The following is a 12,500-nucleotide window of genomic DNA, read 5'->3' as shown; positions in this document are numbered from 1 at the left end:
TTTTTTTTTTTAATCATAAATCTGCTAACAGGCTCTACATTTGGATGCTAAATGTATTTGAGTTACGGAAGCAAAGATCTAATACGTCGATGATTCATAAGTTTGGTGGTTATTGACGACCTAACTTACATATATTGAAAATAAGGGAAAATTGTGAATAAAAAGTTACCGATGAAATGCATTTCCATTCCTCCATGCAATGAAATAAAAGGTAAATAGACCTGAAAACACAAGCATAGGTAATACTAACAGTATTATCCTTTTCACTAAGAGACAGCTGACATCTTTTTGCTCACAAACCACAATAATCAGAAGGAATGCCAGCTCTCCCTTATTAGACTTATATGTTCATAGAAGTCTTTTCATTTTTTTGTCATGGAATTCTTGTCGGAGATCATTAATAATTGAATTTGTGTTGCTACAATACTTATTATTCCTCATATGTAACTCTTGCAAGATACCTAGCAGTAAAACACTTGTATAAATAAAAGATACCTGTGTGCACTAAAGCATATGCTGTATATACTGAAATTTTTGTTACTTGATAACGCATTACCGTGCGATATACTTAATTTTGCTAAAATATAAGCTAAAAACTCATGAAGAACACGGTATTTCGGGAACTTACTTCTCTCTGTAATGCAGTGAATTTGTGAGACGGATTTTTACTGCTATTATCATTCTTGTCAGGCTAAGCAAGGTCACTAGTTTCCAATGTCTTCCTTTTGATGGTCCCCAAACCAAAAAGACTGAAGACCAGATACGCACTCCGAGCCAACTGTATGAAGCGCTCAGCAGTTTCATCAAAGTCGAAATTAGTCAAATAATGCAGTGGTAGTTTTCAATTCAGTATATTCCAAACGACTAATCTCACTAGCTTTGGTGGCAAACAATAATCCTAAATCGAAAAAAAATGTGTAAGATTAGGAAAGTGTGTAAGATGATTAATTTACGGTTGTAAAAATTATAACTAATAGTTATCATGAATGACGGTTTTAATGGTTACTCAGCTGCAAATTTTTGGCTGCTAAATCACTCACATGTATGGCGCGTTGATAACTAAAGCTGATAAAGGAAATGAAGTTGTAGTCGTTATAAAGCAGATTATATATGCAATGTTAATCTCCTCTTAGATGAGAACGTGAGAAGTGCAGTTTAACTTTTCATCTGTAGCTATTGAAGCATTGCGTAAAAGCCTTAAATGTATTGCTGCAAAATTATATATATATATATATATATATATATATATATATATATATATATATTATATATATATATATATATATATATATATATATATATATATAATATATATATATATATATATATATATATATATATATATATATATATATTTATATATATATATATATATTTTATGTGTGTGTGTGTGTGTGTGTGTGTGTGTGTGTGTGTGTGTGTGTGTGTGTGTGTTATGTATGAAATTAAATTATATATATATATATTATATATATATATATATATATTATATATATATATATATATATATATATATACGTACACACACACACACACATACACACACACACACACACACACACACACAGAATATTGCAATACCACATTGACATAGATATGTAATAACCCTCTCTGACCAAAGACTCGAACCTAGGTCACTCCAGGTATGAACCAGAGGACCAGTACTAAACCAACCATGCCACACGACCCACAAATAGAGTGTGCAACTAGGATCTAACTAGGTCCATAGACATTACCTATCTACTCATACATGAGTAATGATAGCGGCATAGGTGGGCATTTGGTGGAAATTGATTTAGAAAATCAAAACCGAAGTCAGATGTACTGAGGCATATATATGAAAGATGGAATAATGCAATACCGCATCGATATAGATATATAACAACCCCCCCCCTGACCTGGACTCGAACTTAGGTCACTGCAAGTATGAGCCGGAGGACCAATACTAAACCAAGCTTGCTCCATGGTTGCTACTTGCACTGTCCACTGTAATTTTGTTTTGTGGAGTTTGTTTACATAGATGGCTCTACCGCTGCTTAGTCATCAAGGATCAGTTTAATAGGGTTATCTGACTATAGTTGATTTCTTGAGTTCTTGTTTGCTCAGTTTCTGATATTATCCTTACTGTTGTTATCATTATTACTATTGATATTTTGGCAATTATAATATTAACGAATATAAGTAATGGTAAAAAAATATGTCTTTCCTAAAAAAACAAGGAAAAGAGTAAATGAGGGAGATCAGGCCTAGTAATGGACCCCCTCGTGTCTAAAAAAAATTTGTAAACTAAACTAAAATCATAGCAGACTGGGTATATATATATATATATATATATATATATATATATATATATATATATATATATATATATACATATATATATATATTGAAATAACACAAATTAATTGAAATAACACAAAATAATTACACAAGCCTTATAACGTATGATACTCTGAAAAGCCGTTCCATCCAACAGCAAATGGGTGTTTAGGCACGTGAAGAGGGTCACCTCGGTACTCTTTTTCTGAATATTTGGCAAGTATTGCAGTGCCTTGGCATTTGAGTGTAATATCGCTCTTCTATTAGTACGTATGCAATTTTGACCTCAACAATTCTGAAGAGAAAAAAAATACTTTTTATTTTCCATTCAACTATTCCTTTCCTTGGCCACAGAGTTCACAGCCACTGATCTCTACCGCTGTTACTCTTTTAAAGGATTTGGACAAAGTTACTTTCACTTTGATAGTACGAACTCTTAATGGCCCAAAGGATTCTGGAACAATACCACAGACATTCTGAAGTTCACAGAAGTAAAGATATCATCAAATCGTTTAGGCAAATAGAAATTTATGATCGCTGTCCTCCCAACTTACCGAAACTTCTAAAAATACTAACTTTTGTAATGTTGAATTCATACAATAGGTAATCATTATGTACCGCAGAATACCACATAAACAATATCAAGGATTCAATAGCTAGTTCATAATTCACTATGGACTGTTTTATAAGCGTGGATAAGAAGAAATATAACTTAATGCGTATTTTGAGTATTTTACATTTGCAAATGCATCTGGTCAGGGGTCAATTAAGCCTTTGACTTCTGGGTACGTGTATATTTGCACTGTGAGCTTTGGCTGGCAAGAGAATGACATGTATCCATGCACTATTTTTGTGCGTAGGGAAGATATCCTCTTGGAATCGGTAAATGATACATGTTACTAGCAAGGTGAAATTATAGTGATAATGATATCTAATGTTACCCTAATAATCTTTATATATGTAATCTAAGTGGAATTTCCGCTTCCCCTTCCTTGCATTGGCGAGACAAACGTGTGTATAGGGGAATGAGATCTGGATTCACCGACTCGTTTGTAAGATGTTTAGGAACACAAACCTCTTTTATATCGAAGCAACAACTGATGATATTTCATTAGCCACTAGAACTGCTCTGGTGTCTAGGGCTCGCTCGGTATTGCTGTTTCTGGGTTATATAATACACAGTAATTTCTGTACTTACAGATGTTTATTGCACCTTATGATACACTGCATGAAGCATGAATTTTACAGGCAATATGGATCTATCATGAGTAAGGAAACTCCCAGAAAAGACAGACTAATGGCAAGTCCATTATTGAAGGCAAGTTTTTTGTGTCAATTGCACGAATGAAAATCTAATGTTTCGGAATAGTAGTAATATATATATATATATATATATATATATATATATAAATATATATGTATATATATATATATATATATATATATATATATATATATATATATATATATATATATATATATATATAATTAGATACGAGCCATTTAAACTATATCAAATGTTAAGGTATTCATAATCCCTTAGTTTTCTTATAATTGAAGCTTAATTATCAGTGACCGCCAAATTTATGGGTCACCAAAAGCATTCATCATCTCACAAATGCCGTAGATTTTTTTGTGTTGTATAAAAAAAGGAAAACAAAAAGGTTTTAAAACTATCTATATATAGAAGTATTTGAAAGTTAATTTTTTTTTATGCTGATGATATAAATGATCATCAGTAGGTCTACACCAAATAAAATGAAACACTACAATTAACTATTCCATCACCATAACCCTAAGAATATTCCCAAGCAAGTCGCATCAGATAAGACCAGATCGCGGTCCTTCGTCCTTAATACGGACAAGGGTCTTCAATTTCGTACTTCTGGGCAATGTCTGGCACCGACTTGAAGTGCTTGGGTCGCTGACACGCCTTGGCCTTCTCTCCCCCGAACACCAGGTTGAGGATCCACTTCTTGTAGCTCCTGATGTTGATCCAGACGTCGATGTAGAACTTGTTGTACTTCCTCGGGTTGTATTTGTCGCCTTTCTGTTTCTTCTCGAGTTTGCAACCAGGCACGGCCTAAAAAAAGAAAAAACAATTGAAGAAATATATATATATATATATATATATATATATATATATATATATATATATGTATATATATATATATATATATATATATATATATATATATATTATATATATATATATATATATGTATATATATTCTCTGTGTCTCTCTCTCTCACAGACACACATATAAACAGGTATATACATGTAACGATGTTTCTACACTTACATAACTGCCACGATCTGTTATGATACATTCACTCACACACTCATTCACTCTGTTTTTATGTTTACATGCTTGACAACTTACCAAAGCAGCATAAAGGTTAGCATGCTGCTTGTAACCTTTGCCAGTGATTTTGACGTTCAGAAGAGGTGCTCCCTCGTCGAACTGCAGGTTTTGAAAGGTAAAATTAGTAAGGAATATTAGTTGGGCAGCTTGGTACGCCGTGAAAAGTATTCACACTTTAAGCAAGGGTATTAACACGATAAGTCTTGCATAGTATATCATCAAGGCAATTTTAGTCAGAATATTAGTAAGGTGAGACTGAAGAAGAGTGCAACTGAGGTAGTTTGATTAACTACATTGATAAGGTAGAAATATTGCTGAATATTGTCTAGGTAAGATAACTAAAGAAAATAACTAAAGTACATCACTGAAGTACGGTTAACAAAACGATAACAAAGGAAAGAAAGAAAAAGAACGTGATGTCCGGGGAAGGGGGCAGCAGAAGGGAGGAGGGGGAGGGGGTGAAGTCAGGAGAGGGGTAGAAGAAAAGAGGGGGGGGGGCGAAGTCAGGGAAGAGGCTGACTTACGAAGCACATGTGTCCGCTCTTTTTCTTTCCTTTCGTACAGATCATAGTCTTGTCCAGCTTCATCTTCAGCCTCTTCTCGCACTTCTTCAGCACGCGCATGTTAATCACTTCAGCCGGTATCTTGGAGGGTTCTGTTAAAAAAGGTAGTTATATATATATGTATATATATATGAATATAAAAATATATATTCACATATATATGTACACACACACACACACACACACACACACACACACACACACACACACACACACACACACACACACACACACACACACACTCATTTCCAGAGGCTGCTCAACTTACCGGCTTTCGACATCTTCCTGACTCCGTAGCCGATGGAAGCTGCTCTCTCCTTGTTGATTTTGATCTTGTCGAAAATCGGCAAGCAAATGGGCTTAGCGAACCTGTTGAACTCTAATTTGTTTTCCAGCTTAAGCAGCACCGGACACTCGACCGGGTACAGTGGTTCGCCTTCTGAAATGTGACATTAAAAAACAGGAAAATGAAATGGAGGTCAAGGGAGACATAACAACTACAACAACAATGATACTGACGTAACAACACTAATCCTAATGACAATAATAAGGACACCAGTATTGGAAACAGTCATGACGCCAGAGGCGACCGTCAACAGCCAGCAACCGAACAGCGGTCCGTACTTAGCTCCGTCTTGCCCATCTTGTCGTAGCAATCGCTCGGGATGAAGATGCCGCCGATCTTCAGTGGCTTGACGTCCCCGAGTTTCTTGATGTTGATGCTGCCCTCGCCGATGATCGCGCCCACGTCCTTCTTCAGTGGGCGGCGCCTCTTGTCCTTTTGCCTTCGTGGCGCGTTCTCCATCGCTTTCTTCATATTTTTCTTCTCCTTCTTGTTCTTCTTATTCATCTCCTTCTCCATTCTTGTTCTCCTTCTTCATCTCCTTCTCCTTTTTGTTTTTCTTCTTCATCTCCTTCTCCTTCTTTTCCTTCTTTTTGCTTTCTTTGTTCTTCCTTTTATTTTTCTTCTTTTGGTCTTTGTTTGCTCGTTTCTTCTCTGTATTTCTATTATTTTTTCTTTCCTTGGATTCGGCCTTTTTGTTTTTCAAGCTTTTCTTATCCTTGTTTTTGTTTCTTCTGTTTTTCTGTTTATTTCCCTTTGTTTCTGCGTCTCTCTTCTTTCTTGAATTCTTGTTATTCGCCTTTGCCCAAATGGGACTGAAAAGTGGGGGGGAATAATGAAATGATGCAGCAAATTACAATTATAAGAATTGAAAAAAAGGAGAGAGAGAGAGAGACGAGAGAGAGAGAAAGAGAAATAGAGAGAGGATAAATGAGAGAGGAAACTAGTTCCACAGAATAACAAAGTGACAAACTTTAGAAAGATCCACAAAGGCAGACAAATAAAATGACTCAAACGCGTTAAACACTTGAGAATGACAGACGGCCAAAATCAGCTGGACCTAATAACAAAGACAGGCATGGAAATGAAACTCACAAACGGACAGTTAAATGCAAAAGGACAGATAGTAAGAAGAGTAAAACAGACTTGTTGAACAAAAGAGGGAAACAGAGAGAGAGAGAGAGAGAGAGAGAGAGAGAGAGAGAGAGAGAGAGAGAGAGAGAGAGAGAGAGAGAGAGAGAGAGAGAGAGAGAGAGAGAGAGAGAGAGAGAGAGAGAAGAGAGAGAGAAAGAAAACATTACCAATCCTTACAAAGTTAATCAGGCAAAGGCAATATCAAAACACAGAGAACAGAAAAAAAGGAGTCAGGCTAGTACACTATCAACCATAATAGACAGCAGAGCACACTCACCCGCAGTAAGTACAACAGGACGTGGTTGTGAGAATGTAGCTATCACTCAGCAAAGTACCACCGCAGACCCTTTCAATGGGGCGGTCCGAGGTGCTCTTCCCTTCCAAGAGAGGCCGTTCATACTGGGTCACGCTCACCTACGGAGGAGAGAGAGAGGTCTCAGTATGGCTGATGTTATTGCAAGCAAACTTTGCCTGCAAGATTTGTAGCCATTGGGAATGTTTTGGTCTCGCAAGGTGATTGCTATGTCGTTAGCTTTTTAGATCAAAGATACGCCGACACAATAACACACGCAGACACACACGCGCGTTCGTACTCACACACACACGCGCATAAATGAGATCTCACCAGCCATGGATATTGCTGTCGCTTCCTGTTTGTCCTCCCGTTAAGAGCGCGTTCATCAGGCTGGACTTTGTCGACCTCCTCGCCATTCTTGTTCATCTTTCCTCGTCTCTCTTCCTTCTTGTTGAACAGCTTGCCCTTTCGTTTCGCTTTCTCGATTTTCTTCTTTTGTTGCTTGCCAGATTTCTTTTTCTTGTCTCCATTTCTCTTCTTCTCTCGTCTTTCCCCATTTCTTTCCTCAGTCTCAGATTTCTTTCCCTTGTCTCCTCTTCTCTTGTTCATTTTCTTGTTTTCCTTCTTCTTCCCCTTCTTTTTCTCCTTGCCTTGTTCCTTTGTGTTCTTCTTGTTTCTTCCTTTCTCCGTCTTCTTCTTTCCAGGGATTCTGTCTTTCTTCTCGGCCTTTCTCTTCTCCTTCAGGTTCTTCCTTTCCCCTCTCTTTACGCGCCTGAGAGACGTGTTCTTTGCCTTTGATTTGTTCTTCTTGTTCTTGTTCTTGTTCCTTTGCCTGAAGAACTTTCTAATTTGGTTGGGAAGGGTGTGTGCGCACACTAGGGGGTGGAACAAAGTCAGGTTGTTAAAAAAGTGTTTTATCATTTTCGTAATTATTATTATTATTATTATTATCATTATTATTATTATTATTATTATTATTATTATTATTATTATCATTATCATCAGGAGTAGTAGTAATAGTAGCCTTAGTAGTATTACTATTAGTGGTATTCGTATCATTGTCTCGTTTCAGTTAAATTAAGGAAATGATTATATCATTCTACCCTAAATGCAAGCTGCTTTACTCAGATATATTAATTAGCTAATGTAAAGTTATTAGATAACCTTTTAAATCAACCAAATTTTACTAGAATATTAAGTATAGGTTCTATGTTATGATGAACATTACTGGACGATTTACCGCCATCTATCTGGAGATCATATATTTTTTTCTATCGTAATTTAAATATCTAAATATCTATCTATCTATCTATCTATCTATCTATCTATCTATCTATCTATATATATATATATATATATAGAGAGAGAGAGAGAGAGAAAACAATTAAAATACAAAGGTTTACGAAAAACAGTGATGGACATATCTTGTTAGAACACATGTTTTGCAAAGATATTTGCAGAAAAATAAATGGAGGAGTATTCACTTTCATCCACATTTTCTTGTTCATCTTAGGATCGCAATAAGGGGGAACTATACGAAATCTATGGATAATCTATTTAAAGAAAATGGGAAAGAGCTACTCACCGCACTCCGGATCGAGTTCAGCATCGGAGTAAATCCCTGAGGAAGAGGAAAGGTAAGATGATATCGAAAGGACATTAGTGTCGTAAGGCTATTGCCTTGAGTAATCAATGAAAATGCAAGGATAATGCGTATGCTTGATGAGAAACAGGATTAAATGTGAATAAATACATTGCATTATGCACACACTCGCACACACACGCACGCACGCACACACTTCACACACACGCACGCACGCACACACACACACACACACACACACACACACACACACACACACACACACACACACACACACACACACACACACACACACACACACACACACACAACACACGCACACACACGTGTGAGCATGTTTGCTTCTTACATTTTCTCTTGTCCTTCGGCGTGAATTTGACCACGAAGCCTTGGTTCTGCCTTTCGTCGTTCGAGTTAAAGTACATCAGGACTTCTTTGTATCCTGTGTAGACTTGCGAGGGAGGGTTGGCCGCGCAGAAACTGTGGGGAAGGAGGGAAGGCTTGAGGAGTCAGGGGGGGGGGGGGGCGCCAGATGGAAGAACGGGGGACAGCGAAAAGTGAATGGGTTGAAAGGCGATGGCAAATCCCGTTTCTATTTGACATAATACTATATTTGGGAATTTTGTTTGATGACACTCAACAGCAAATACATATAATCCTGTGGGAATATTTCACGGAAATCTCCCTTCAAATGCGCCACCAAATCAAATTTGAATCCTAGAAAAACGCCGGAAATCTGACTGACATCAGAGCCAGTGCTGCTGAATCTAATGATTTTTTTTTTTTGACGAAATTCGATTTGCGGATGTCAGCAGAGATTAAGCAGAAGATACTGATAAATAACGAAGTAATGATAGAGTGGAATCGTCTCATGTTGGGCCAGAACATTCCACAGGATCCAGCATCGGCCACAAAAAGCTATTGATGCGTATAGTTTGAGCAGACAGACAGAAGGAAGGGAAGATGGTAAAATGGTTGAATAAATACCTGGGGGAGAGAAAAAGATAGAGGAAAAAAAGTGTGGGGAATGGATGGAAGGCAGAGAGTAAATTAATGAATGAGAGAAGGAGACAGACACTAGATAATGTAATAAACGTGACAGAATGAATAAAGGAATGGCTAAGAAAGAGTGAATGCATGCTCACTGGAATAGAGAGTGTTGGAGAAGGTTGCTTGTGAGAAGCGCCAGAGACAGACCTAGGAGGCACTTTAGGGGCCGATGTCGCTCAAACTACTCATCACGTTGGCCTTATGTATTATATTAAACCAATGATTTTTTTTAATGAAAATTGAGAACTGTTTCTTGGACATTGCCTTTTAAAAGCAGTATGGAAAAAAGAAAGAAAGAATAGAAAGAATGGTGACACTCCATATAAAACAAAGATGAAAGAGAGAGAGAGAGAGAGAGAAGAAACAGAGGAAGAAGAGACACCAAATAAAAAAAAGAAAACCCGATGTCACTCACCTACGAGAGTTGGCCGCCGAGATGGACCCGCACTGGCTGACCCGAACCCCATCCTCGCCGGCGCAGATCGTCCGGTTGAAGTCGGGTCCGGTCGGCGGGACGTACGGGGCGAGGGTGGCGTTTCCGGACTCTGCTTGGCGACGGCTTCGGTGCATGGCGTTCGGGTCCAGGTTGAAGTTTTCGAAGTCAATGCGGATAACACACTCGGGGTAGTCCACACTGCACTGCGGGGAGAGAGTTGTGTGGGAAGGGGAAAGTTTGTTGAGATTTTGAGCTGCGAGGAATATGGAGTTGGAGTGGGTGATAATAATAATAATACCCGTTACAACACTACTGTAAAGAAAAGAAAAGAAAAAAGGAAATTCAAGAATGTCAATGTTGGCTGGTACATCACAATCGTGTAAAACACCAAATAGCTTACCCTGAAGACGTAAGGGCATCGCATGTCGGCATTATAGCTGGAGGGATAATTTGGTGAAGCAATAACAAGCGGTTTGCGGAAATCCCCATAGAACACGCCGCCACAACAGTATTTCTCCTTTGATTGAATTGCCCTAAAATCATGGGAAAAAATCAGTTATTCTTGTGCTGATGTGGGCGTGAAGTGATTCTTGAATCTCTCTCCACACAAATATATACACAAATTATGTTGGTTGATTTATACTTATTCATGTACTAACACATGGTCACATTCTCTTGTAATGAAATAAATCATATTTTGCTGGTATCATACTCAAAAACCCATTATTGTAAACTTGACATACCGAATGTCAGGAATGATGTTAGGATCTCCGGTGGTCACAATAGAGCCATACATCTGGTCGCCAAATGAGTGGATGGTCACGTTTTCGTCCAGGTAACAGTATCTCTGGGTCATGCTGGAGAGAATACATTATTTCTTAACTTTCACTTTTCACTGTACATGCAATGTGCATATATGTATATGTTAATGCCTAAAAAGTTCTCTTATTTATACTATAACCGATCAAAAGCATCAGAAATGCCCCTCTTCTACACTCACGAGTTGTTGTAAATGTCTACAATTTCCACGTAGGGGGGTGGAGCATTTGCCTGGTTAGACCGATCACATGGATATAATTCGCCTGTACTCGCGTTAATGAACTGGACTTTCATCAGGACCAACCTGTCAAAGACACGAGTTGTTGTTGAAGTGGGTAGGGAGGATGAATGGAAACAGCCATCGTGAGTGGTTTACATGAGTTAGTTTGGCGAGAAGACTGCATCTTCAGAGCAAGAAAGTTCCAATATGTTAATATTCATACATGAACTGACAGTTGACAGAGGCAATCTTATCTCACGTCACTCACTTTATGGTATTGATGCAGTCTGTGTTGTTGATTGTGGACGTTTTATTGACCCTGTCCAATGCAGAAACGAAAGAGGTGTCACTTGTTCCCTCCTCATTTTCTTCGTCAGTAATTTCGGTTTCTTGTCGGGCACTACTTAAGGTTGCTAACATTGATAAGGAGTCGAAGGCCTTTGTAATAGCACCTGAAGTACGTACCTGAAGGAGTTGGGTGTTATCATAAAATGCAGCTTTGTAGTAATATAGTCTCCCCTGATTTGTATGTTATTTCTTTAGAAAACTCTAGAAAAAATAATAAAACAAGACACTGCAAAAGATGAATATGTTAATCCTATGTTTTTGTAACCGTCTTCTATAGCATTAGTTTCCTTTGATGCTAAATCTCAACCAACCACACACGTGTATATAATGTTTGGCTCCCCTGAAACCAGCTACGGCAGTGGAATTACCGCTCGGCCAAGGGACACCATCCTGGGCTCTACAGGACTTTTACTGCTGTCAGCCGAGAATAGAGGGTTAAATTACGTGTTTAACGCAACATCTGATAACAACAGATTAATGCAAGAGCAATTGAAAAGGACTGGATTTTCCTGCGATTCTACGTTGAAAAGCGATCTCGGAGGGTGTCTCACTTTGGGACAGGTGAAAGTGTAACCTATTGATTTTTTTTTTTCTTTTTACCAACCTGCAAGTTGAATCTAAAGACAGTGGAATTCTTTCTTCTCAACTGGGAGACGATGTCCCGCCCAAAATTGAGTGGGATGGAAGTGTCGTTACCGGTCCCTAAGGTGAAGTATGATGCGATATATTGACCGAAGTTGGTTGTGTTGTACTGGCCGTCGGGTTCTGCGAGGAGAAAGGTAGTCAGTCTCTAAGTCAGTTTATATTTATGCTTAACTTGTTCAGTAAGTGATGCGAGTGAGTAAAGAGAGATAAAAAATGTTCTGACAAAATAATACATGTTGAAAAGGAATTTAGTTATTTGTGATTAACAAAGCATATATGAAGGAAGTTTTTTTTATTCTATTGCTGAAATACCGGGCTTTTTAATTATCATTTTTATATGCTGTATGAATATCCCAACT

General features: G+C 37.8%; 3 protein-coding genes across 38 annotated transcripts in view; 1 reads left to right on the top strand and 2 right to left on the bottom strand.

Moving 5' to 3' along the window:
* LOC119582851 overlaps positions 1 to 177 on the top strand; it is a 37,223-nt gene extending 37,046 nt beyond the window's left edge. For all 36 annotated transcript variants that reach the window (XM_037931547.1, XM_037931528.1, XM_037931475.1 and 33 more), the window contains one exon: positions 1 to 177. This exon is cut by the window's left edge and continues 768 nt beyond it. The gene's annotated coding sequence lies outside the window, so the exon portion shown is untranslated.
* Positions 178 to 4,016: 3,839 nt separating this feature from the next.
* Positions 4,017 to 6,148, bottom strand: LOC119582842. The gene is made up of 5 exons (XM_037931320.1): positions 5,873 to 6,148; positions 5,517 to 5,687; positions 5,210 to 5,340; positions 4,704 to 4,784; positions 4,017 to 4,402 (listed from the first exon to the last, which is right to left on the bottom strand). Exons 1-5 carry the CDS (start codon positions 6,108 to 6,110, stop codon positions 4,172 to 4,174), a joined length of 852 nt encoding a protein of 283 aa, XP_037787248.1. The 5' UTR covers positions 6,111 to 6,148; the 3' UTR covers positions 4,017 to 4,171.
* An 850-nt stretch (positions 6,149 to 6,998) lies between these two features.
* Positions 6,999 to 12,500, bottom strand: part of LOC119578997 — a 10,530-nt gene continuing 5,028 nt past the window's right edge. Inside the window, exons 13-23 of the mRNA XM_037926691.1 lie at positions 12,101 to 12,261; positions 11,417 to 11,613; positions 11,110 to 11,232; positions 10,853 to 10,966; positions 10,510 to 10,642; positions 10,089 to 10,312; positions 8,973 to 9,103; positions 8,606 to 8,641; positions 7,671 to 7,895; positions 7,351 to 7,496; positions 6,999 to 7,139 (exon numbers count right to left, since the gene is read on the bottom strand). Of these exons, the coding sequence (XP_037782619.1) occupies positions 6,999 to 7,139; positions 7,351 to 7,496; positions 7,671 to 7,895; positions 8,606 to 8,641; positions 8,973 to 9,103; positions 10,089 to 10,312; positions 10,510 to 10,642; positions 10,853 to 10,966; positions 11,110 to 11,232; positions 11,417 to 11,613; positions 12,101 to 12,261 (1,631 nt within the window). The remainder of the gene's footprint in view (positions 7,140 to 7,350; positions 7,497 to 7,670; positions 7,896 to 8,605; positions 8,642 to 8,972; positions 9,104 to 10,088; positions 10,313 to 10,509; positions 10,643 to 10,852; positions 10,967 to 11,109; positions 11,233 to 11,416; positions 11,614 to 12,100; positions 12,262 to 12,500) is intronic.

Source organism: Penaeus monodon, chromosome 2 (genome assembly GCF_015228065.2).
Source record: "Penaeus monodon isolate SGIC_2016 chromosome 2, NSTDA_Pmon_1, whole genome shotgun sequence".
In the NCBI taxonomy this organism is placed as follows: domain Eukaryota; kingdom Metazoa; phylum Arthropoda; class Malacostraca; order Decapoda; family Penaeidae; genus Penaeus; species Penaeus monodon.
This window is presented reverse-complemented; position numbering and strand designations above follow the sequence as displayed.